At 38.0% G+C, this 26474-nt stretch overlaps 1 protein-coding gene across 5 annotated transcripts in view; it reads left to right on the top strand.

Annotated features, from left to right (window-relative positions):
* Klhl2 (kelch like family member 2) overlaps nt 1–26474 on the top strand; it is a 94343-nt gene that overhangs the window by 49013 nt on the left and 18856 nt on the right. For all 5 annotated transcript variants that reach the window (XM_063234797.1, XM_005008092.4, XM_003479645.5 and 2 more), the window contains one exon: nt 2164–2326. In XM_063234797.1, coding sequence (XP_063090867.1) covers nt 2164–2326 — 163 coding nt within the window. The remainder of the gene's footprint in view (nt 1–2163; nt 2327–26474) is intronic.

Raw genomic sequence — 26474 nt, 5'->3', positions numbered from 1 at the left:
AAGAAAAACATGAATGAACTCTTTGTACATATTTGACTTACCTTCGTGTTTACTATATGTTTGCCAGGCATGGAACCAAGTTGACTCATCATTGTAGTCAATAAAGTAGATGTGATTTTTTAGCCACACTTTGACTTTCAGTCTCCTGATAAGGTGGATTTGGGCAGAGTGGTGATAAAGCAGAAGTCAGGAAACCAAATAAAACCTGCTCTAGCTGCTGCTTTAGATGGTTGTATATATATATATATGTTCTACTTTCTTCTGAATGACTATAGAGTGTTCCATTGAGTGGATGGTCATAATTATTTAATGAGTCTCCTTATGATTCAGGCTTTTTAAAAATAACTTCTGTTACTGACAATAATGCTGTAATGAATAATTTTGTATGTATGAGATTTTGTGTTTATGTTAGTTTATTTGTACGTTAAATTGCTGAGTCACAGGATAGGTGCATTTGTAATTTTGATTGAAATAAATCATTCTTTCTGGAAATTGGTAGTATATACTCCTTCCCACACCGTGTATAAGCAAGATTGTTTCTACTAAACTACTTTTTCCTCCCTACGTTTCTTTTTTAACCAAGCAATTTGAATAAAACTGAACTGTACTGTGTTTTCTCTAGAAAAATGCTGATTAGATGCATGATCATTTCTATTTGTATAAATTTCAGAGACTTAAATGTTACACCGAAGACCACTTTCTGACTCTATGGTATCTGCTCAATTAAATGATTGTGCTGCTAAGCATCTTGGAATGTGTTTTATGTTGCTTCAGAGCATGATTATACCAGCATAGGAAAACCTCTAATTTGAAAATTATCAACAAATTAAAGCCTTCCTGAGATGCATTATCATAACATAATTAACTACTCTTTATGATGCAAAAGGTTTGGCCATAGCCACGGTATTTACACTATATCTTTCTTACATTTGGAAGGAAAAGACATTATCTCTAGATTATACTTGCATTTTCAGAAAAAACTAGTAATAGTTGAGTTGGGCTAAAACCAAAATATCACCTTCTTATTCTTTAATTTTGTTTGTTGCTCTTTGGTTGTGTATCCCGTGTACACAACACACACAGCTTCTCAGAGTAAAAACTTCAGTGCTTCATTTGAGCAAACCAGGGTAGTTTGTGGCATGGAAAGAGAAGAGCACTTTGTTTTCCAAATCTAGGTATCACTGCATAGACTTAGGAAAATTGTTTGTAAAAGTTCATTATTTTCTCTAGTTACTTTCTTTGGATTGCAGTATGATATAATAAAATAATTCCTAAAGGAACTTAGGTTTTATTTTTATGCTAATGTTATCTTTCATAAAATTGACCATTGTTCTAATAGTTGATATTTTGAACGTTTTTCTTTTATGACAGAGCAGGAGATACTCAGTAATTTTTAAAACAGGTTTCTCCTCCTTAATTTGACTTTCAAATGTAGTACTTGATATAGCACTGTCCAATTCATTTACAAGGAAAAATGTTTCCATTGTTGACCTGTTTGAAAAAGAATTGCAGTGTTGGGTGTAGTATTTATAGTGAAGATAATGATTAAATTCCATAGCATAATCTATACAAAATTGCATGGAGTTATTAAATACAATACGAACTTTAAAATTATTAGGCAGTTTTATCTTTTCATTTTTAACACATACGTTGCATTCTAGAGAAATTGTCTGCCTGTAGACATTCTTGTTGAATTTTAAGTTGTTCTACCACTAAGGAAGGCAGTCTTCAGACAGAAAAACAGGTGGAAGTTATGTGGTACTCTGTGCCCATCCCTTTCCACGACTCCTTGAAGCTGTTGACTACTAGGGAAACAAAACCATTTTCATTGAACCATAGCACCCCCTAGCATCCTAATATATAATTTATGTTTTTAAAATTCTAAAGAATATTTTATTTATGCTCACCAAACCATTAATAGGATATGATGTGGATCTCTTATATTCTTGTGACTGAAAAGACCTTTAAAGGAATCCTTGGAAGTCAACAAGAATGTGAAGAACCACCACTGGTTTTGCAAATTGTTAACCTGCTGAGGAAAATTTGGGTGCTGATGCAGACCATAAGCTGTGGCTGGATCTCTTGTGCCCTAGGTAGATGCAGTACATGGAGACAGTGTTTTCCCCAGCCAATTGCCTAAAAATGTTCACTTGTGTGTTGCAGGTACTTCTCCCAGCAGCTGGTCTATTACAGTTACAGGATGTAAAGAAGACTTGTTGTGAATTTTTGGAATCCCAGCTTCACCCTGTCAACTGCCTAGGAATCCGGGCCTTTGCTGATATGCATGCGTGCACAGACCTCCTGAACAAGGCCAACACCTATGCAGGCAAGTGGAGCAGACCTCCGCTGAGCTTCAGATAGGGATCTGGACTGGACAGCGATCTGCAAGGGATAGGGATCTGGGATTCTGGAGTTTTAATTCCGCAGTGGTCGCTGGGAAGTCTCAACTTTATAAAAATATGTTTGAGTGTATCTTGTGTTATATCTGTTTCTGTAGTAAAACCTGACTGATACACTCACACACATTTAAAATCTTAGAGTGATACCACTGCATAATTAAAACGATTATAGAACTCTGAACTTAAAGGTTCATTGGTATTAGGACTGAATGGTAGAGTAGTTTTATGGAAATCTTGAATCTGTTATTTTCTCTCAGACTGTCAAATGAATAGGCATATAAGAAAATGTCCGTGTGAAATTAGATTACTTTGGGCTGGGGATTTAGCTCAGCGGCATAAGCACCTGCCTTGCAAGCAGGCAGTCGTGAGTTCGATCCCTGGTACCGATAAAAATGAAAAAAGACACACACAAAAAAAAAAAACAAAAAAAAAAGAAATTAGATTACTTTGTGATTTCTTTTCCTCCATGAGAACAGTTTTGTGGCTTACAAAATCTTCAAAGCAGTGAAATCTGAACGTGTTTGTGTGAAATAGAAAAGTAGCTCCCAAATCCAGGCAGTCCTCCCCTTGACACGAGTCGCCTGTGCCCTCCTGCTGATGTCTGTTCTTAGCAAAGGGACACCTGTGGCTGCTGTGCAGGTCCTCAGGCCTCCAGGTCTGCAGTTGGGAAGGCTGGATTGTTTTAGATCTTCGGAGGTAGCTGAAACTCATAAAAGTAACCTACAGTTTAATTTTCTTTCATTTTTTATGAACACTCAAAAATATAAATTAAATATAGTGATTAAGAAGTTTATAATTTTTTAAACCATCTTCTGGATGGAAGTTATAGCCCCTGTTTTGCACTGAATCTGTGAAACTCAGAAGAACCAGTTCTTACAGAACTTTCTATGACTACTGCTTCTCGTTCCTTCCATGTGTGGATTATGGGGGCCTCCTAGCAGATTGGCTGTGGGAAGTGCAGTCTGGTTGGAGGAGCCAGGTCACCGGGCATGGCCTAGAAGGGTGGCTGTGTCTCCCCAGCTCTGCTCTTTGCTCTGACTTTGACCCTTCGCTGCCATGAGGTGAGCCACTATTCCCGTATCATCCCCTTTTGCTGAGCCCCTGGAGCCAGCTGACCCTGGACTGAAACTTAAGCCAAAATAAACCACTCTCTGTTAAACTGGGGAGTTAGATATTATGTTCTGGTATCCAGAAAGTGACTAAGACATCCCCATCCCTCTTCCCTTTACCCCATCTTCTTCCCAGTTTCACTTATTTTCCTTGTTCTTTTTTTTTTTTTTTTTTTTTTTTTTTCTGGATACAGGGTCTTACTATGCAGTTCAGGCTGGCTTTGAACCCACTTTATAGCCCAGGCTGGCCTTGAACGCAACGATCCTCCTGCTTCAGCCTCCCAAGTACTGGAATTACAGGCATGTGTTGCCACGCTAGGCTGATTTCACATTTTTGAGGGGTTTCAAAGTGTATATCTTTATAATAGCCCCCATTACCTATCATTAGACTTGCTTCCCTCCCTCTGTTTCCTTCCTGTTGTCTAATAGTAGTCTTCCTTCTACTTTCTTGTCGTCTTTTTAGTTTATGTATTAGGGAGAATATACAACGTTTGCTTCCTTGGTCGGGCTTGTTTCACTCAACACAGTGGTCACCAGATCCATCCACTTTTCTGCAAATGAATAATTTCTTTTTTATGGCTGAATGGTACTCTATTTTGCATATGTCATGATTCCTTTATCCATCTTTCAGTGAAACCTATGCTGCTTCCATATGTTGGCCATTGTGTATTGTCCTGCAGTTAACATGGGTATGCAGGTGTTTTTGTGGTGTGCTGACCTTGATTCCATTAGCTATCCACCAAGGAGTGGTATAGTTGAACCTTCTTTTTGTTTTGTTTTTGAGACAGGGTCTTGTCTCAGGCTGGCCTTGAACTTGCTTATGTAGCCTAGGGCTGACTTCAAACTCCTGCTGATCCTCCTGCCTCAGCCTTCCAAGTGCTGAGATTACAGGTTTGTGACATTATGCCTGGCTACTTTTCATTTTTTGAGGAGTCTTCATATGAATTTTGATAGTGGTTTTACTAATTTATATTCTCATCTCTGTAGAAGGGTTCCCCTTTTCTGACAACCCACAGTGTTTCAATAAAACATAGTAGGTCCATGAAATTTAAACTTTGGTTATAACTTTTATAAAAATTGTTTTAGTGAGAAAAGGTGATCTGAGTTCCAGGAAGCCAATTTTGAGTGAGCTTTTAGAAAACAATTCTTCTGTAAATTGAGGCATGCCATAATGTATAACAATATTCATGTAAATTGTTTGCATGGGTGAAGCATTTTTTTTTAAATCAAAGACAATTGAATTTATTGATGTGTTTGTTCTAATGCAGTTGTCTTAGTTTTCTCTCATTGGTGAGACAAATACCTAACACTTAGAAGTTAAGGGAGGAAGGTTTGTTTAGCTCACAGTTTGTAGAGATTTCAGTCCATAATCAGCTGACTCAGGCATTGTAGCACATGGCAGAAGGGCAACTATTCATGGTGATGGGAGATACCAAAAGCAACAACAGAGGAAGGAAGAATGAGCTCTTTTCCTGTCTTATATTGAGTGCAGGCTACCTGCCCTCTGGTGAATAGCACTCACACTCTTCATCTCAGCATGGGACCATAAATCAGTCACAAACTGTAGGAGCCCAGTCCTATAACTGCATGAGGCCTTATGGGGAGACATCTTGGCACAAATCATAACATTCCATACCTGACCCTCCAAAGACTTAAGTGCATTCTTTTATTAAAAAAAGCATTTAGTCCATCTTGAAGAGTTGCCAAAGTCCTAACAGTTTCAGCATTGCTGAAAAGTTCAAATCCTGTTTCCTCTAAACTATAAGGCAAATGCTTAGCTATGAGTCGCTGCACAAATGAAAAGAAGTTAAACACTTCTAACATTCAGTGGCACAAGATGGACATTTCCATTCCAAAAGTTAAAAATGAGAATACAAAGGAATGACTTCTTTGTTGGACCTCCTGTGCTGTCTCCTTGTAGTTTTCCTCAAACGGTCATGTTCTGGCTTTTTCAGGCTTCTGGGGTCTCCACTGCACCTGTGGCTTCATACAGCTTCCAGCACTGCCTCTTAGGGGAACACAGCCTAGCTTCCCAGGCCTTCTGAACCACAACTCTTCCGTACTGCATGTGCCCGGTACCACATGAAGGATGCCAGGGTCTGCTGCCAGCTAGAGTAGTAGCAAGGCTGTCCTCTTCCTTAGCTGTCGGTGTTGAGTTCCTCGATTGCTGGACACTGAATCCAGTTCTGAGGAACAAATTCTCTATACTGCCATTGTTCTGGAACATGGCATGGCCCCTGCCATTCTGGAACATGTGCTTTAGGACTTTGTTCTCAGAGCAAATTCTTTCAGTTTTGCAATTTTGAGGCTGCAAAGGATGGAGTCCTGGTGCTTCTTGTGATACCTTCTGGCCATCTTTTCAGATTTCCCATTCCTTCTCAGCAATCAAGATTTCCTCTACTCTGTCTTTGCCGTCCACAGATTTACTAGAGCCTCCTTTCTGGCTAAATTCATGTTTCAAATCATCCTGCTGGGCTCTTTGGTTTTGATTCTTAACATAGATCTGACTAAAAACCTCTAACAGTAGTCATGTCACCAGCTCAACATTGACTGCCTTCAAATTTCTTGTGCCAGATTAGTCTGCCACCCTTAATCTCAGTCTCAGGCCAAATCTCTGGGCATAAAAAAAATGCAGACAAGCTTTTTGCGAAGCCGTAACACATGTTTGCAGTTGAACAGCCAGAGCAGTCCATGCTGAGCCTCCTCTTTACTGGCTTTCTAGTCTTGAGCTCTGACTAGAATCTGCCATACAGAACAGCGTAAGGTGCTCCAGCTCTACTTTTTAGCTGCCACATCTCTAAATCATTCCAGACTCCTCCCATAAGTCATCCCCCAAAGGCTCCTGAACCCCATGGTCTGGTACAGTCACAGAAACAACCCCACTTGTGGCACCAAATTCTGTCTCTTATTGTTGAGACAAAACCTTAAAGGGGGGCTGGGGACTTAGCTCAGTGGCCTAAGTACCTGCCTTGCAAGCAGGCAGTCGTGAGTTCGATCCCCGGTACCAATGAAAAGGAAAAGACCAAAAAAAAAAAAAAAACAAAAAACAAAAAAAACTCAAAACCTTAAAGGAAGGAGGTTTATTTAGCACACAGTTTGTTGAGGTTTCAGACCTTAATCATTTGGCTTTAAGGTAGGGTGGCATGGCAGAAGAGCAATCATTCATGGTAGCGGAAGATGCCAGAAGCAAAAGAAAAGAAGGAGAGAGCAAGCCTCTTTTCCTCCCTTGTATGCAGGCTCTCCACTCTGGGGCAGATGTAGCACTTGTACCCTTAATCCCAGCATTGGATCATAAATCAGTCACAAATTCTAGGAGCCTACCCTCATGACTACATGAGGTTTTGAGGGAAACTAGACACAAACCATAACATCAGCCAGTTCTGTTCTTTAGCTAAATAGAAAATATTCCTTCTACATGCAGTCTCAATTAACTGCAGGATACAATACACTTGCCAAAAGTGACATTAGGAATACAAAATAGAGTTCTATATTTTAGCATAGTTTTTTTATGAAGCAGTCACTATTTAACATTATAGTTTTCTTTGATTGCTAGTTGTCTCCATAGTTCTTGATAAATATTACTGATTTTTAAAGAGTTTGGGGTGGCATGCCTAGGGAAGTAATGAATAAAGTTAGAATAATGCAAAAGATACACAAGTATAGTTCATTTCCTATTACGGGGACAAAAATCCCTGACACTTGAAACCTAAAGGAAGAGAGGTTTAATTTGGCTCCCAGTTTCAGGGGGTTCAGTCCAGGATTGGTTGGCTCATTACAGAAACATTGTTGCATAGTGGCATGATGGTGCAAAGCTACCCAGTTCATGGTGGCCAGGAAGCAGAGGATGGTAACAGCACAGGAGAGGAGCAGACAAGGCGCCAGAGACAAGCATGCCTCCGGGATCGTTGAGACACATCTAGACTGTGCTTTCTTAACCACCCAGACAGTTCTCAGGCCAATCAGGGCAACAGTCTGGCTTAACTGGCACAGATCACATACTCACGTGATTCACCCCAGACTCTTGTTCTCATGCAGTCACCAGCCTTTGTCCTTCTCTAGCAGTCAGTGGTCTGCTTATCCCACTTTCTCTCTTGGCATCCAGGTGTACCTGTCTTTGATACCTAGATTATCTTTTCTCTTCTGTACTTTGTTTCTTCTGCCATTGATGGCTTCAAAACCTGCATTGTTGGCTCACTTGAGACCAATTCTTCACAATTCCTTGGGGCCATGACTTTTCTTTTGCGAACTCATTTACCATTTTAGACTACCATTCAAGAACCTGATGAACCTTATTGCCAGTTAGAACTGGAGGGGTCTCGGCTTTTGTGCTGACTGTACTCCTGCCTTCTCCTTCTCTTATATATTTTCATAAATCTGTGCTTTCCCATTTCTCCCACACTTTTCATTATTCAGCTTACATCTAACAGTCAATCATTTCAGAGCTATGTTCTTAAGTTCACCTGACATTGCCCAAACTGCGAGTGATAGGGAGTGGGCTTCATGTACTTAGCCCGCTTGGTAAGGAGTTTATAGTTCAGTAGTAGTAAATTCATACCTAGGTTATGTATATTTGGATTATGCCTTATTCTCTCTAAAAGTAATTTTCATAACATTTTCTTCAAAATAGTGACTTCAATAATTATTCTTCTTCCATAAGTGAAGCTAGCAATCTCAACTTGGCTAACATTCACTAGAATGAGCCCAGGGTTTGGATGCTGCCCTCTTGGAAGAAACTTAGGTAGAATGAGTGACTTTAATAGGAGTATTACCAGCCATGGCATACTAAAGAATGCATGCTGATTACTCGAGGATCTGTTGCTGGTAATTTACTGATATAGAAGGTTTTTGCCTTGAAAAAGTGAAAGCACTTGTTGTAAAGGTCTTCTTAGCTGAATTTAGGCTGACTTAAAAACACTTCTTACCAGAATTAATAAATTTTATATTCTTGCATTCATTATTGTCCTCATTATGTCTTAGTAAACTCTGTGCAATCTGTACTCTGCTTTGTTGACCGTTTTATCTAGCTGAAATTAGTTAACTGTTTCCAGATTTCACCAAAACTTTCTGTTAATGGAGCTGGTGAAAATATATGCATGAACAGAAATTAAATAGTATTGAGAATCACAGAACCACAGAGTAATAGTATTTGCAGTTACTTACTTAGCAGTTATCTAGCCTAACAGTTTCTTTTTACTAATAAGCTAAATGAAAATGAGGCATATCTTTATTTTCCCCAAAAATCTTTTTATACAGAGATGAGTTGTTTGAGGATGTCAGACGCTATTTACCCACATACCTGCCCTTCTCAGGTAGTATTCTGTGTTAGGTAAAGTACAAAGGAATTAGAGAAGTGTCCATACTTTATGGCATTTAATTTTAACAACAACAAAAAAATCAAGTGCTTGCTGTTTAGAAATCAAATATAAATGATACTTTGTATTTTATTAGAGGGTGCAGAACAGGATAAGATTTTGGATTTAGATTATTTTATTGGACTTATTTTGGGATGAGAAAGGGAGAGGATTTCACACATGCATGGAAGATGATGTATTTTGCTTGTTACATGTATATAGATAGGGTCTGTGTTGAATGCATATTGCAAAGTAAAGGCATAGTTCTTATGACTGAGAATTATGTCTGTTACAGTGAAGGTATTGTTCAGAGAAAAGAAACTGATTATTAAATGCCAGTATAACTAGGTTAAACTTTATGCAGTGGCCAGAAATAACCTAAAGGCTAGTTACTAATGTCACAATGACACTGTGGGTTACAAGCAGAGCGATTACAGGAGCAAAGGTTCAGGTTGGTAACAGGGTGAGCATTAGAGTAATAAAGGAGATTAATGAAGCAAGATTGTTGGAAAGGTAAGTAATTCTGAGTAAACTCTACTCTCAGATGGCCTGCTCAGTATCCCTGCATTTTAGGCATGTACTTTGTATGTACCTCAATCTTGTGCTAAATATTAGGCTTGTGTTGGCTAAACTAGTCTAGTCATGTTTAGGCTTTAGTCGACAGTGAATTCATTAAGAATCAATAATGCAATCGTGTAGATGATTACTCCATTCCTTTCTGCTCCAGTCAGACGATAACTGTGAAGCTGAGTTCATTTTCAGGTTCCACATTTTAAGAAAGAGTGATAACTGAAACCTTGAATTTGTTCCTTATGGAACTTGGAAGGAATTTCATAAGAGACAGATTGATGTTCTGTTCACTGTGTTAGGCAGACATGGCACCAGTACTGAAAAAAACAAATTTTACTGCAGTCAAAGAATTACAGCCAACCAGCCATGGTGGCACATACTTGTAATCCCAGCACTCTGGAGGCTGAGGCAGGAAGATCACTGTGAGTTTTAGGCTAGCCTGGGGTACATAAGTGAGTTCAAGGTGAGCCTGCATGATGTTGTGAGAGAGACCCTGTCTGGAAAAAAAAAAATTACAGACAGTAAGTATTCAAGGACTGTGTGATTAGAGTCTTGCTTTCTTTTCATGTGTATAAACTATAGTCAGAATAGTTGATTATGAAAAATTTGGAGGTTACCTATACCTGTAACAAAATTGTGTCAGGAGGCTGTTCAGATCCCCTTATATCACTAATCTTATGATTTTTATAGCATTACCAAAAAAAATCAACAGAACAATATTTGTGAAATAATTCATTGTGGGAGTTCATAAAGGTAGGCTGGGGAGAAGAGAGAGAGGGTTGTTCAGGGGATATAGAGCTCTAATGTACAAGTCAAGGTGTTCTGGAGATCTGGTTCTCAACAGTGTGAACAGACTTAACACTGCTGAACAGTGCACCTGAAAATGGCTAAGGTGGTACATTTTCTGTGGTACACTTTAGGTTGGAGTTGGAGTGGATGGTAGAGCCATCAAGACCCAAGGGAACCACAAGAGGCCCAGCAGAGATCTGGGGAGACACTGAAACTGACTTGGAGGTTGGTTCTACCTTGATTGCTAAAGGAGCAGTGAGGGACAGTGCCAACTTTAGTTTCTCACATTGGGCAAGAGGTTTTAACAGCCAAAAGACAACTTTCTCATGAAAGAACTTGATTTAAAATGAGGAGCAAAGTCATCGTCAGGTGTAGTCAGACAAGCTTTTTCAAGCATTAGGCCAAGAATTAGTCAGAACCAGAAAAGAAAATGGCTGAGTGGTGATTGGTTGCCAAATTCAGCCTTTCCAAGGTTTAGAATCCAGACAGTGGAAAAGAACAAGTTGGGGGGGGGGGGAAGAATACACAAAGAAAGAGGAAATAAGCAACAAGAAAATAGTACGATGACAAGATTAAATTAATACCTTTCATCATACTTTTTAGTGTGAGTGGTCTCAGTTCCCAATCAGTTGACACAGATTGGCACAAAGATCAAGAAATAAAACCCAACAATATACAGTATACAAGAAACACATTTAACCCAAAAAGAAATTCACAGATTAAAAATCAGAGGTTGGAAAACAATATTTCATTCAAGAAGAACCCAGAAAAAAACAAGAGTAATTATCCTAATTTCAGACAAAGTGAATTTCAAGCCAGAATTAATGAGAAGTAAAATGTACCACAGGAGGTCACTACATATTGGATAAAGGAACAGTTTGTGGCCTTAAGGAGACTAAATCACAGCTCCTTAACTTAGAGGCCTGGATTCGCATACAAAATCTTCCCACACCAAGGTAAAAACCAAGTTTAGTAACCTATTGATTACTACATTATGTGACTACAGAGAAGAAATGGGGCATACAGAAAGAAGCTTACAGCACCAGATTGGAAGAGCACCAACTCATGAAGTCCAGGGCTGGAATCCTATTTGCAGCTTTCTGGATCTGGCAGGGAAGGTCTGGCTGAGCGTCCTCTCCAAGAATGGATCTATGAAGTCCCCCTTCCAGGGAGACCCCTTAACAGCAGTTTAGACAAAAATGGCAGTGCCCCACCTGTGTGTGCGACCAGAAGCGGGGTTTGTAGCCCTCAGGAACTAGCCAAGCACCCAGAGCAACAAGCCTCTGCATCTTCTGGATAGGTAAGAAGGTCCCTGAGGGCCAGGGATTTAGCTCAGTGGCATAAGCACCTGCCTGGCAAGCACGAGGTTATGAGTTTGATCCCCAGTACAAAAAAAAAGGCTCCAAGAGTAGACCACGCTTATAGAGTACACCACGCTCATGCCGGGTTTCTGCTCACATCAAGATGTTCTTCCAGGCATCTGGATGTCTGATCTTTAGAAGAAGGCCACACTGTTATGAACAGGAAAGATCTTTCTATGTTTAACTTTAACCCCTCACAGTTCAAAAAATATAATAGTTACATATGGCACTGAACACTGGTATGCTCCACCTCATAAAACAGCCCTACTAGACTTTTAAAAAAATCAAATAAACACCAACACAGTTACAGTGGGGGAGATGCAGTGTTCCACTGTAACAAACAGGTCAACTAGAAAAAAAAAATACCTGAATTGAGCCAAACCTTCAAACAAATGGCCTTAATAGATGACTACAGAGTGTCCTTCTCAACAACAGAATGCATATTCTTCTCAGCAGCACATGAGATTTTCTCCACATGCTAGCTCATCTAGTGTGCTTAATAAATACAAGAGAATCAGAATTATCCCATGTCTAATTACCAGATTGTGGTGTGATGAAATGAAAAATCAGTGGCAAAAGAAACCAAAAAATTGTGAAATTGAGCAGTACCCTCTTAAATACATAATCAGTGGTTCACAAAAGAAATGAAGGAAGAAACTAGACAGTTTTTAGAATCAAACAGTGATGCCAGTACAATATCTCAGAGCTTATGCAACACAGTGAAAGCAGTCCTAGAAGGAAAGTTCAGAGTTGTAAATGTCCACAACAGTGAGTCCAAATAAATAACCTAGTAATGCACCTCAAGGGCTAACAAAACTAGAAGAATCCAAATCTAAAGCTACTACAAGAAAGGGTATTATAAAGATTGGAGCAGAAATTAATGAAATTGAGACTAAAAAAATAAACAGTGAATTGAAGAGCTGGTTCTTTGAAAGAATAAACAAAGTAAATACTTAGTGAATCTTACCGTGCAAAAAGGAAAGAAGAAACCTGAAGCAATGCAATTGGAAATGAAAAAGGCAAAATCATGAAAGACTACTGAAATCCAGAAGATTATTAATAACTACTTTGAGAATCTGTACTCTAGTAAAATGGAGATTCAAAAGAAATTGATAGATTTTAGATGAAAGCTGCACCAAAAAGACATACCTAAACACACTAAATATTCAAATATTGTCCAGTGAGATTGAAGGAAAAATTTTTAAAAGCCACCAGCCTAGAAAAATATCAAGTCCCAAAAGATTCACTGGCAAATTCCACAAGAACTTTAGGGGCAATCTAATATCAATGCTCCTCAAAGTCTTTAATAAAATTGAAAGGGAAGGAGCACTCCCAAAACTATTTCTGGAAACTAGCATTTCTAATTGCAAAACCAAAAAGGAATCAAACAAATAAGGGAATTATAGGCTACCTCTTTAAAAAGCACAGACATACCTATAATCCCAGCACTTGGGAGACTGACACAGGAGGATCACTGAATTTGAGGCCTGACACAGGAGGATCACTGAATTTGAGACCAGCCTGAAATACATTGTGAGACCCTGTGTGAAAAAATAATTTAAAACATTTTTTAAAACACAAAAATCCCCAACAAGTTACTAGCAAACAAAACGCAACAGATCACCAAGAAAATCATATACCATGACAAAGTAGGCTTTCTTCTAAGATACAAGGATGGTTCAATGTACACAAATCAATACATGTAATACATCACATAAACAGAAGCAAGGACATACCATTTCATTTGGTGCAGCAAAGCCCTTTGACAAGCCAGGCCTGCTGGCATATGCATGTAATCCCATCACTTGGGAAGCTGAGCCAAGAGAATCACCATGAGTTCAAGGCAAGCTTCAGCTACATAGTGAGCTCAAAGCTAGCCTGAACTGTATAACAGTACTGTGTCTAAGAAAGACAGATAGACAGGCAGACACCTTTGACAAGATCTAATATCCATGCTGGTGATACAACTCAGTGGCACAATGCCTGCCTAGCAAATGCAAGGTTGTGAGTTCAATTCCTGGTACCAGGAAAAAAAAATCCACTGTGCATTCATAATAAAAAAAGTTGGAAGAAAATGAGTATGGAAGGACAATATCAAGCTAATAAAAAGTATTTATGACAAACCAACAATCTGTCATACGAAAGGGAGAAAAGCTTTCTGCCTCATTCCAGGAACAAGACAAGGATGCCCACTATCACCACTTCTATTCAGTATTGTTTTCAGAACATAAGCCAGTGCAGTCAGGCTATATAGATACGAAAAGAGGATCTAAAGTATTATTATATTCATGTAACATGATCTTCTTCCAAGAAGATCCAAAAATTCCAACCAGAAGACTCCAAGAACTTTTAACTTTAAAAACACAATAGGACACAAAATGACACAAAATTTCAAAAAGAAAAAAACCAGGAAATTAACTTAGTTAATATTTGTTATCTTGAAAGTAGTTCTGATTGCAAGATTTAGGCATGAAAAATCATCAATCAGACAATGAAAACACAAACTTCTTTTTGATGAATCTTGTATTTTCATACACACACGTATACATACATATGTATATGTATGATCTTTTCCCTTTTTGTTTCCCCTATCCCAGTTGTTCTTTCCTTTTGAACAATTTCTTTCCCTTTCATTTTCACAATATCTGTTGTACATTTTGGGTCTTTCTTACTTTTTTTTGACACTAGGGAGATAACATGATACATATGCAAGTCTGATTCATTACACTTATGAGTATGATCTCTAGTTGCATCCATTTACTATAAAAGCCTCCAGTTTATCCTTATTCATAGCTGAGTAATACTCCATTGTGTAAAAATACATCTCTTTATCCATTCTGCAGTTGATGGGCATTGAGTAGTTCCCAAGATTTAACTATTACAAATTGTGCTAATATAAAAATGGGTGCACATATATTTCTAGAGCATGATGTTTTCAGTTCTGGGAGAATACCGGGAGGGGAGTAGCTGGGTTGAATGATGGGATATGCAATTCTAGTTCTTTGAGGAATCTACATACTGATTACCACAGTGGTTGCACAGGTGTACACTCCCACCAACAGTGGAGCAAGGTTCCTTTTTCTCCACAGCCCCACCAACATTTGTTATTGGTTGATTTCTTCATGGCAGCCATTCTTTTTGGAGTGAGATGGAATCTCAGTGTTGTTTTGCATTTCTTGAATGACTAATGATGTTGAGCATTTCTTCATGTATTTATTTGCCATTTGTAATTCTTTGTCTGAGAAGTATGTATCCATTCATCTCAGATGTATTTTCAGATTGGGTCTTTGAATTTGGAGGGCCTGATGTTTTTCAGTTCTTTATATGTTCTGGATATGAGTCCTTTGGCTGAGGGACTGTTGGCTAAAATTTTTTCTCTTTGTATAGGTTTTCTTTTCACTCTGTTGGTGATTTCTTTTGATGTGCACAAACTTTAATGAGATTCCAGTTGTTGATTCTTTAGAGTGTACTTCCTGTATACTTTGCATTTTGTTCATGAACGTTTTGCCTACCCCTATGTATTCAAGATTTCTACCTATCTGATCTTCCAATAGATTTAATGTTTCTGTTTTAACATTTAGATCTTTATTCCATTTTGATTTTGGCTTACTGCATGGTGCATGGTGATAGACATGGATTTAGTTTTAATCTTTGACATGTGGAAAGTGGAGTTTTCCAGCAAAGAGGCTGTCTTTCTTCCAGTAAACATGTTTGGCTCCTTTGTCAAAGGGGAAAAAGCAAAAATAAGGTGGCTGAGTGTCTTTGTAGTTATGTCTGCATCTTCTGTTCTGTTCCACTGATCCTCAGGTCTGTTTTTTTGCCAGTACCATGTAATTTTAATCATAGTAGCTTTGTGGTATAATTTTAACTCAGGGATTCTGATGCCTTCTGCCTTGCCTTTGTTGCCCAGATTTACCTTTGCTATTCTAAGTCTCTTCTGTTTCCAAATGAATTTTAAGAGTGTTTTCTCTAAATCTGTAAAGTATGCTAATGGTATTTTGGTCAGGATTACCTTAAATCTGTATTTCAGTTTTGGGAGTATGGCCATTTTCACAGTGTTGGTTCTTCCTATCCAAAAGCAAGGGATATCTTTCTATTTTCTGATACCCTCTTCAGTTTCCTTTTTCAGAGTACTGTAGTTTTCAATATATAGGTCTTTTACCTCCTTTGTTAGGTTGATTCCTAAGTATTTCATTTTTTTGGATGCTGTTGTGAAAGATGTTGTTTCCATAATTTATCTCTCAGCTTATTGTTTGTGTACAGGAATGCTACTGATTTTTAAGTGCTGATTTTGTATCCAGCTATGCTATTGAATTTGATTATTAAATCCAAAAGTCTTGGAGTTTTTGGGGTCTTCTATGTACAGTATCATGTCATCTGCAAATAATGATAATACAGCTTCTTCCTTTCCTATCTTTATTCCTTTTATTTCTCTCTCTTGTCTAATTGTTCTGGCTAATGTTTTCTGAACACTATTTAATAGGAGTGGTAAAGTGGACATCCTTGTCTTGTCCTTATTTTAGAGTGAAAGCTTTCAGTCTGTCCATTCAGTATGATGTTGGCTGTTGGTTTGTCACAGATGGCTTTTATCAGACTAAGGTAAAGGCCATCTATCCTGATTTTCTGTACGGTCTTTATCATGAATGAGTATTGGACTTTTTCAAAAGCATTTTATGCATCTATTGAGATATTATTTTTGACTATGTCTGTTGATGTGGAGTGCTACATTTATTGATTTGCACGTGTTGGACTATTACTGCATTCCTGGGATAAATCCCATGGGTATATAATCTTCTTGATGATTTGCTGCTTTCTGTTCCCTAGTATTTTTTGAGAATTTTTTGCATAAATGGTCATTAGTGAGAATGGCCTATAGTTCTCTTTTTTGGGTTGGGTCTTTCTCTGGTTTTGGTATCTGAGTAGTACTTGCCTCCAGGACCGAGTTAGGGAAAACTCCTTCCCTTTCAATTTTATTGAAGAGTTTGAGGACTATTCATATTAAATCTTATCTAAATTTCTTGTAGAATTCAGCCATGAATACATTAAGATGTGGGCCTTTCTCATTGTTAAGTTTTTAGTTATGTTTTCAATTTCAGTAACTGATACTGGGTTATTCAAAATTCTAATATTTTCTAGATTCAGCTTTGGTAATTTATACTTTTCTAGGAATCTGTCCATTTCCTTTGTGTTTTCCAGCCTATGAGAGTAAAGATTTTCAAAGTAGGTGTTGATGATCTTCTGAATTTCCATGGGAGCTATAGTAATTTCACCCTTTTTATTCCTCATTGCATGAATTTGCATTTCTTCTTTCCCTGATAAAATTGGCAAGAGGTTTATCAATTTTGTTTATTTTTTCAAAAAACCAACTCTTCACTTTCCCTTCTTTGTATTGCTTTCTTACACTGACCTGCATTAATTTCTGCTCTAATCTTAGAATTTTCTCTCTTCTGTAACCTTTGTCTTGATTTGCTCTTCTTTTTCAAGAAGCTTGAGGTGCAACATTAGTTTATCTGTGCTTATTCTGTTTTTCTGAAACGAGAATTCATTGCTGTATATTCCCTATTAGGACTTATCATTGTGTCCCAAAGGTTCCAGTTGTTCTATCTGCATTTCAATTATAGATATTGTTTAATTTCTTCTTTAACTTCCTCTGTAACCCATTTGGTTGTTCAGGACAGTGTTATTTAATTTCTATATATTTATGTAGGTTTTGCAGTTTCTTTTGCCGTTAATTTCTGATTTCATTGCACTATGGTCAGATAATATGCATGGGATAATTTCTGTCCCTTTGCATTTATTTAAGCATGTTCTGTGTATTACTTTTATGGTCTGTTTTAGAGAATGTCCCATGTGCAGCTCAGAAGAATGTATTCTAATGTTGGATCCAATAAGTCCATTTGTTCACAAGTTTGATTCATTTCTGTTCTTTGCTGACTTTTTGTCTAGTTGATCTATTTCTTTGTGACAATGGAATATTAAGATTGTCCCCCATTAGAATTGTTATTGCATATTTGACTTTTTGTGTTTGTTAGTATTTGTCTTAGTTGAGTGCTCCCACATTTGGTACATCTTTATTGTGATTATCTCTTCCTCTTGAATTTTTCCCCTAACAAGTATGTAGTGACCTTCTTTATCTCTTTTGATCTTTTTTGGTTTGAATTCACATTGTCTCTAAATAGAATAGCTACCCCTGCTTTTTTCTGAGTTCCTGTAACATGGAATATTGTATTCCCTACTTTGACTCTCACTCTGAGTTTCTTTTTGAGTTCATTGTTTTTCTTGTAATAGCATATTGTTGAATCCTGTTTCTTGATCCACTCTGTCACTGTATCTTTGTTAATTGGTGAATTGAGGCCATTTACATTGATGATTATGACTGATATGTATTGGCTTAACTTCGTCATGTAATTTTCCTGTTGTTGGTTCCCTGCCTTCCCGCCTTGTTTAATTGCTTGCCCTGCCTGGTAGTTTCATTCTGTTGTTCTGGGAATTGTGGTCATTTTTATCTCTATCTATTTTGTTTTTCAGTACGCTTCATAGAGTTGGTTTGGTGGATGTGAATTTCTTCAGTTGTTTTTTGTCATGAAAGTATATTTCTCCATTAATTTTGAATGAAAGTTTTGCAGGGTATATCAATTTGGGTTGAAAGTTGTTTTCTTTCAGATTTGAAATACTTCAAGCTCATCTTGACTTGAGGGTTTGTGTTAAGAAGTCGGCTGTGATTCTAATGAGCTTTCCTTGATAGATGAACTGTTTCTTTTCTCTAACAGCTTTTGGTATTCTGTTTTTATGCTGAATTTCTGTGATCTTGGTTATTATATGTCTAGGTGTAGTGGAGTCCTATATGCTTATTTATCTGTACATCAGTCTTTCCCCATGCTTGGAAACTTTTCTGCTATTACTTCTCCAGATAGTTTATGTCATTTGCATTGACCCTTGCATTTTCTTTGATGCCTATCAGTCTTACATTGTTTTTCTTTGCGTCATCTTAGAGCTGTTTTGTTATTTCATAATCCTTTGTTATTTTTAAGTGTTCTTCCCTTTCAGGATCACTACCTGTGATCCTGTCTTCAAGGTCTGAAAGTTTATCTGCAGTTTTGTTCAAGCAGTTTTGCCAGCTTTCAATGGAGTTTTTACTTTCCTGGATATCTCTTTGAATCTGTTTCATGCACTCTATTTCTTTCCTATATTGTTCATTCAGGATTCCCATCATTTTCCCATGCTCCTGTGCTCTTTTATCGGTGTCTTCTCTATGCTGAGCAACTCTTTCATTAAGGTTATCTTTTTTTTCTTTACCTGAGAGATTATTTCAGATTTAATTTCCTCTATAGCCTCATGGATTTGTTTCTGTATTTTAATCACTATCTTTTCAGAAATTTCAGGCAGGTGACTTCCAGTATTCTCATTTTGATGTCTCCTGTGCTTGTTTCAGATGGGCTAGGGGTTTGAGATTGCATTTTGCTTGTTTGTTTTGTCATTTTCACCTCTTAGGTTAATATTTTAGTCTTTTCAATCTTGCTAGTCTCCCCTGTCTGTCATGTGTGTCTGAAGGTCCTACTGTGTGGCTGACACTCACCTAGTTGCTGGGTCCTACAGTGTAAGGGAAGAGCTAGTCACCTGCATTGCCCTGTAGACCACTTGTATGAGTCCTATGTTCTTCCTGGGTGACTCACCTAGGAGTATTGATGTGAACCAACCCTTAGCTCAGATCATTACTGTGGCTTCAGGCTGTTTCAGGCCAGCAAACCCACCTGTCTGTGGTATGTGCCCCAGCTAAGACCCTGCTGTGACTCTTGGGGTCTCACAGGCTCAGCTGATTGGCAAGAGGACTTGCCAATATTCTTGCCAGCCTGCTAAGGTTCTTCAGGTTGGGGGAGAGTTCACCAAGGCTTCTGTAGACCCACTGAGGCCTTCTGCTTGTAGGGGGAACTCACCATAGTGTCTCTGGCCTACCAGGTTCCTCTGGGTGGGGGCAAGGGGTTATCGAGGCTTCCACCAGTGCACCAAAGTACTGCAGGTTGCAGAAGGGGCCACTGATGCACCTGTAGGCAGCTGAGGTTGTCTTTGTGAACCAGAGGGTTGGCCAGGACTGCTGAGGTCTTTTTGGGACTCCTAGAATTAATGACTAAATTTAATAGCGTTGTAGATATAAAATCACACAAATATCAGTAGCATTCCTGTATTTCAGTAATGACTTTGTTGAGAAAGAAATTAAGGGAACAGTGCCTTTCACAATAGTATCAAAAAATTAAACACTTAATACACAACGTAACCAAATAAGTAAAAGACATCTTTTAACAAAAAATATATATTACTCTGGAAAATGACATCAAAAAATAGAAAAATATCCCTTATAAATATATAGGTAGGACCAATAATGTTAAAATGGTCACACTTCCAAAACGCATACACAGCTGGGTGTGATGGTACATGCCTGTAATCCCAGCACTTGGGAGGCGGAGACAGGAGAATTGCTGTGAGTTCAGGGCCAGCCTGAGCTACATAATGAGACCCTGTCTCAAAAATCCAAAAAAGAAAAAGAAGAGAACAAACAATGAAAGAAATTCATATACAGGTGAATTCATATAATGTGAACCTAATCAAAATACTAACAGCATTCCTCACAGAACTGAAGCAAAAATCTTTAAATTCACATGGAAGCAAAAGAGACCCAGAATAACAAAAGCTGGGTGTGCAACAAGGATAAAATCTCAACCCTGAACTACAAAGCTACAGAGATAAAAACTGGGCAAGAGATTTAAGCAAGAGGTTCCCTTTAGAGATATGTTTTGAATTTTATATGTCTCCTTAGTAACTTTGAATAGCTTCTTACTCTGAAAGTTTGACATCAGCTGCTTTTCTTGAACAAATATAGTATTTTACCTTTACCCCTGAAGATGACAAGATTTGCTTTGCTTTAGTTGAAGAAAATTTGGTATACTTTTAAATAAATATTTTTCCTGCTTCTTACTCCAAACCCGTATAAGGCCTAAACCTAAAGTGGACAAAAAACATAACAAAGAGAGTCGTGTAAACATGCCTGTGTCTTTGTATGTAGGTGTATAATTGTGTAATAGTATGCAGTGTTTTCTCTTAATCATGGGTCTTACTTCTTGTGGAACACTGGTCTGGATTTTTCATAGTGGTTCCATTGTAGCTCAGAATCAAAAAGCAGGATGGTTTAACACAAAAGCAGAATTGTTATATCAGCATAAAGTTTGAGAGCCATCATTGTTAAGGTAGTAAAACACACTCATTCACAGAAGAGTTCACTAGTGTATTATTTAGATATGCTGTAATTAATATTAGATATGCTGTAATCAAATATCTACTCAATCATTCTTTAGAAATAGTTTGCTAGCTAATAATTCACCTTCTAGTCTCAATTTCCAGTAGTGCTTACCAGAAGCTTAAAATCAATAAACTACTTTTCACCAAACCTCTTTTTTTCCCCTTGTAGTACAGGAGTTATAAAGACGAAAGAGAAATGATAGTCACTTTAGAAAATGCGTACTGTATTAGGTTTGCATACTGTAATTAATGTTTGTGCTGCTGAGTGAGGGTAGATAGGGTCACACAGGACAAGCATGTGTTAGCTAGAGCCAGGGGGAACTGCAAACCCAGGCAACAGAAATACAGTTGGCACTGTCAGCCCTGAGCCGTTGTGGAGCCAGTGAGGGTGGGGCAGTGCACATGCTGGCAGCCCTTAGGTAGCTCGAGCGGTACGAGTTGTGGGATGGAAGTCACGTCTTATAAATCATGTGTTTAGGATCTGCTTGAGCCATACTCATTAGATAACGTTAAATCAAGGTGACTCATTAGACAAAGTTGTATAACCATAGTTCAGGGTAATGATAGCGTGTATCATTCATGTGACTTAGAGTGACTCGGCCAACCTGGTGCTTCCTTACAGCCTGGCATGCTAGTCCCTGGGAAGCACATTACAGGCAGCAGTCCCGTTAGAGTCCTTACCAGTTAACCCAGCACATCGTGTACAGAAATGGACAGTTAATCTCAGTAAGGAGGGAAAGGCTGTAAGTAAATGAACATCAGCGGTTGCCAGGCAGTGCCCTCCATATTTAGTGACACCTCATGTGTTTACCATATTCTTTCCAAAGAGAACCCAGTATGAGGTATAAATGTTAGATACCATACCAAAAGATTTTTCTGAGGGGGGCTGGGGATTTAGCTCAGCGGCATAAGCGCCTGCCTTGCAAGCTGGCAGTCGTGAGTTCAATCCCTGGTACCGATAAAAATGAAAAAGACAAAAAAAAAAAAAAAAAAAAAAAAAGATTTTTCTGAGGAGCAGCTGGGCATGGTGAGATATGCCTATAATTTCAGCACTCTGGGAGACTGAGGCAGGAGTATCACAAATTCAAGCCAAACTTAGCAATTTAGGGAGACCCTGTCTCAAAGTTTAAAAAAAAGTTAGATAATCCCCAGCATTTGGGAGGCTGAAGCAGGAGGATTACTGTAAGTTCGAGGCCATTCTGGGCTACAAAGTGAGTTCAAGGCCAGCCTGAACTGCATGGTGAGACCATGTGTCAAAAAGACTAGAAAAACAAAAAGTCAGAATAGTTGGGTTGTAATTCAGAGTGAAGGTCCTGGTTTCAGTCCCTAATGCTGGGGGAAAAAAAGAAAAACACGATTGTTTTCTAAAGAGAGAGAGACTTATTCAGATAGAAAACATGAGATTGGAAATAATTTAAAAATATGTATGTGTCTGCATAGTTCAGTATTTCTTGTTGTCTTAGTTCCTTTTTTTCATTACTGAGATGAAGTCCCCTCAGCCCAGAAGTTAAGGAAAGAAAGGTTTATTTAGCCTGCAGTTCAGAGGTTTCAGTGCATAATCTACTGGCCCCACGGTAGGGTGGCTTGACAGGGGCACCACAGAGGAGAACCAGTTCATGGCAGGCAGAAGGTAGCAGAGCAGCAAGGGACTCATCAGTTTCTTTCTGCCCTTTTTCTGTTCCATCTAGGGGGAGGCCAACAGTCAGTTTGCTGATTTAGGTAGTCACATCCTTAATCCTAGCATCACATACGCTAGGTTCAGCCACCTCTGAAAAGGCCCTACCTATAACATATGAGGCTTTGGGGGACATAGACACAAACCATATTGTTTCTTCATTCGACTCTTTAAATATAATTGGTGAGAGTCAGTGTTAATTTGTTTTGAGTAGTGGCTATATTACTATTTTATCTGGACAGTTGTAATAGTTGGCTATTTTCCATGTCGTTACTCCCCGTTGATAAACATGAGGAAAGATTATGCCGTGAAGTTAGGATTGATTTTGTATAGATTTGATTTTGAATAGAGTTTACTAACGTCCTAATTTTTATGTAATTACTGGTATTTAAAAAATCGCCAGGCTTCTTGTTTGCAAGCTAATTTATTCTGATTCATGAGGCAGAAGCAGAGGTAACAAATGTAATCACAGAATAGAATAGTGTCCTTTGTTATCTTCTTCAGCACTGGACAGTTCTTTCCTCCATGGAAAGCATAAGGAGACCAGCCCCTTGACTTTTATTCAGGCTTGTGATTCACAGAAGCAATTTAGACCAAAATCACTGCAGACATACATTTGAGGTGGAATGTTGTTCTGAGTAGAGAGAAAGAGGTTTATAGTAGCTTGCCTTTGTTCAATAGTTCAGTGTATTTTTTTCTTCCTTTGTTTTTGTTGGCTTTGTTTTGGATTTTTCTAGTGCTAGAAATTAAACCCAGAGTCTCCCACATGCTAGGCAAGTGCTCAACTGCTGAGCTACACACCCTGTTTACTTTTAATTTTGAGAGAGGGTCTTGCTAAATTCTCCAGGCTGGCCTCAAAGTTCCGATCCTGGGGCAGCCTTCTAGAAACCTTAGCTATATGCCTGTGCCATTGCACCTAGCTTCTTAAATTTATTTTCCAAACTGCTGTATGTAGATATTCTTTTTTTTTCCTGTCTTTTTGAGTCAGGGTCTCACTATGCAGTTCAGATTGGCCCAGAGTTTAATTTGTTGCCCAGCCTGATCTCAAACTTGCAGTGATCCTCCTGCTTCAGCCTCCCAAGTGTTGAAGTTATAGGTGTGTATCACCATACCTGGCAGTATTCCTAAGATGAATTTATTTCTTAATGTTAGAATTTTTAACATAAAACATCTCATGCTTTTCTTGTGTTCATTCTTTAATGTGCAGATCCAGCTATTGAAGTTTGTCTCAGTTATGTGTGCATGCCAGTAATCCCAGCACTCAGGAGGCTGAGGCAGGATTGCCATGAGTTTGAGGCAAGCCTGGGCTACATAGTGAGCTCAAGGATAGACTGAACTACAAAGTAAGATCCTATCTCAAAAAAACAAAAAAGAAATAGTAGGATATTTTTGGATGTAGGCTGCATATTTACTGCTTAGAAATACTTTTGTCAAATTCTTTTTTTTTTTTAAATAGTACCGGGAATGGAACTCAGGACCTTGCACTTGCTTGTGCCACTAAGCTATATCCTGACCCTAGAAATAATTTTTAACAGTTTCTAACTTGTTAAAATATTATTTCAGGACTGGGAATTTAGCTCAGTAGCATAAGCGCCTGCCTGGCAAGCGTGAGATAATGAGTTCGATCCCCGGTACCAAAAAAATAAATTAATTAAATAAAATATTCTTTAAGCTGAATATATTGGTACACACCGGTAATCTAAGAACTGAGGCTTCAGCAGGAAAATCACAAGTTTCAGGCCAGCATATACTGCATAGGTCCCGTCTCAACCAAAAATGTTCTTTTATTACAGGTATTGAAATACTGTTGAAAGGTACTGTTATAAAGAGTAGGTATCTCTTAAAAGTACGTATTTGTGAGTTTTTAGTCTGTAGTTTTCCACATATCTTTTGAGTCTGTAGTTTTTCACATATCACATGACTTTTTTGTAATTTGACTTTTGATCAGTTTCAAAATAATCACAGATCATATTGTTCATTAGTTTTTTAACTAACAGATTTTATTTTTTAGAGCAGTTTCAGGTTTACAGCAAAATGTGAAGGAAAAGTGCAGTTCACAGTCCCCATGTCCTACCAGCTTCTGTAACTGGTATCCTGCATTAGTTAGTACGTTTGTTAACTAACAGGTACTGGGCCAAGATCAACATGCTATAAACTTAAGTTTGTATCAGGGTTCACTCTGCGTGTGGCACGTTCCACAGACAAATGCTTGATGACACAGACACACAATTGCAGAGTAGTTTTACTGCCCTGCAGGTCCTCTATTCATTGCCCTTCCACCTTGTGACAGACGCTGACAGCCTTTTCCAAAACACCTAATTGCCAGAATCCTATAGTTTTATAGCCTTACAGGATTGGTGTGATAACTAATTTTTTTATTGCTGAATAAAATTTTATCATTTAATCAATTTGTTTAACCATTCACCTGTTGAAGGACATCTTGGTTGCTGCCAGCTTTTGGCAGTGGTAATTTTGAAATGCGTATTTGGAACAGTTTTAGAATACTGGAAAACACAGATAGCAAAGACTAGCTGAGTCAAAACTACCTTCCTTGCCATTCTTCAAAAAGTTGTGCAAATCTTATTGATGTTTTGATGTGCAATTCTGTTATGACATAAAATCTTGGGTGTTTTTCATATGCTTTTTTTGCCATCTTTCTATCTTTTTTATCTATTCATATCTTTTGCCCATTTTTAAATTGGATTATTTTCTTAATGTTGAGTTTTAAGGATTCTTTCTATATTGTGGATAACTGTCCTTTATCAGATATGTATTTTGCAAGACTTATCCCAGGTTGTAACTTTTATTTCTTAAGAGTATCTTTTGTGTAGCAAAAGTTTTTAATTCTAGTGTTCATAGGTTATGATTTCAGTCTTGTGTCTGAAATGTCATCACCAGACCCCAGGTCTGCTAGGTTTTGTTTTGCTATACTATACTATCTTCTAGGGGTTCTATAGGTTATGTTCTGTATTTAGGTCTGTGATCCATTTTTAATTGATTTTTGTGCAAAATGTAAGGAAGGCACTTCTTTAGATTTGTTGTTTTCCATGTTGGTGTCCGGTCGTTCCGACATCACTTGTTAGAAAGACTGCCTTTCTTTCTTTCTTTTTTTTGTCTTTTTGCTTCTTATTGGTACCAGGGATCGACTCACGACCACCTGCTTGCAAGGCAGGCGCTTATGCCGCTGAGCTAAATCCCCAGCCCCCAAGACTACCTTGCTTCATCGAATTACTTTTGCTTCTCACAGATTAAATTGTATGTGACTGTCACTTGGTGGTCTTCTCTGTCCCATTAATTTATTTTTCCTTTTCAGTATTTTTCATTTTCATTTTTACATTTGTATCACTGTAATGACTTGCTTATCTAAAACTTTAAGTGTCAAAAAATTATGTTGGATTTTTGTAAGTCCAATCATTTAGTAATCACCCTGGCACTGCTTATTATTTTAAAAGGCTTGATGAACTTTTTATAAAGTGAAGTTATTCACATTTGCAAAAATGCAGATTTTATTTCTCAAATGTTGTGAAGAGGAAGCCAACTAGTAATTTTACAGTATTTTGAAGTACACATTTGAAATGAATTATTTCCCCTCAGAAAGGTCTTTTTAAAAAACCACTATTGGGGGCTGAGGATTTAGCTCAGCGGCATAAGCACCTGCCTTGCGAGCAGGTGGTCATGAGTTCAATCCCCGGTACCGATAAAAAAAGAGAAAAAGAAAAAAACACTATTAGAATATGGTTAACTGTGAAGACCTATAAGAAACCTACCTTGTCTAGCAGATTTTCATTTTAGAACTTAGGGATCACAATACAAGTAAGCACTAAATTATTGAAGCCTTATTCTCTGCAAGACACAGTTCTTTGATCAAAAGAGTTTATGAATACTGATTGTGTCTTCACCATGTGAGGAGTAAAGTGCACCAGGTAAAA

Source organism: Cavia porcellus, unplaced genomic scaffold (assembly GCF_034190915.1).
Source record: "Cavia porcellus strain 051 isolate PalLab524CR breed Dunkin Hartley unplaced genomic scaffold, mCavPor4.1 scaffold_24, whole genome shotgun sequence".
In the NCBI taxonomy this organism is placed as follows: Eukaryota; Metazoa; Chordata; class Mammalia; order Rodentia; family Caviidae; genus Cavia; species Cavia porcellus.
This window is presented reverse-complemented; position numbering and strand designations above follow the sequence as displayed.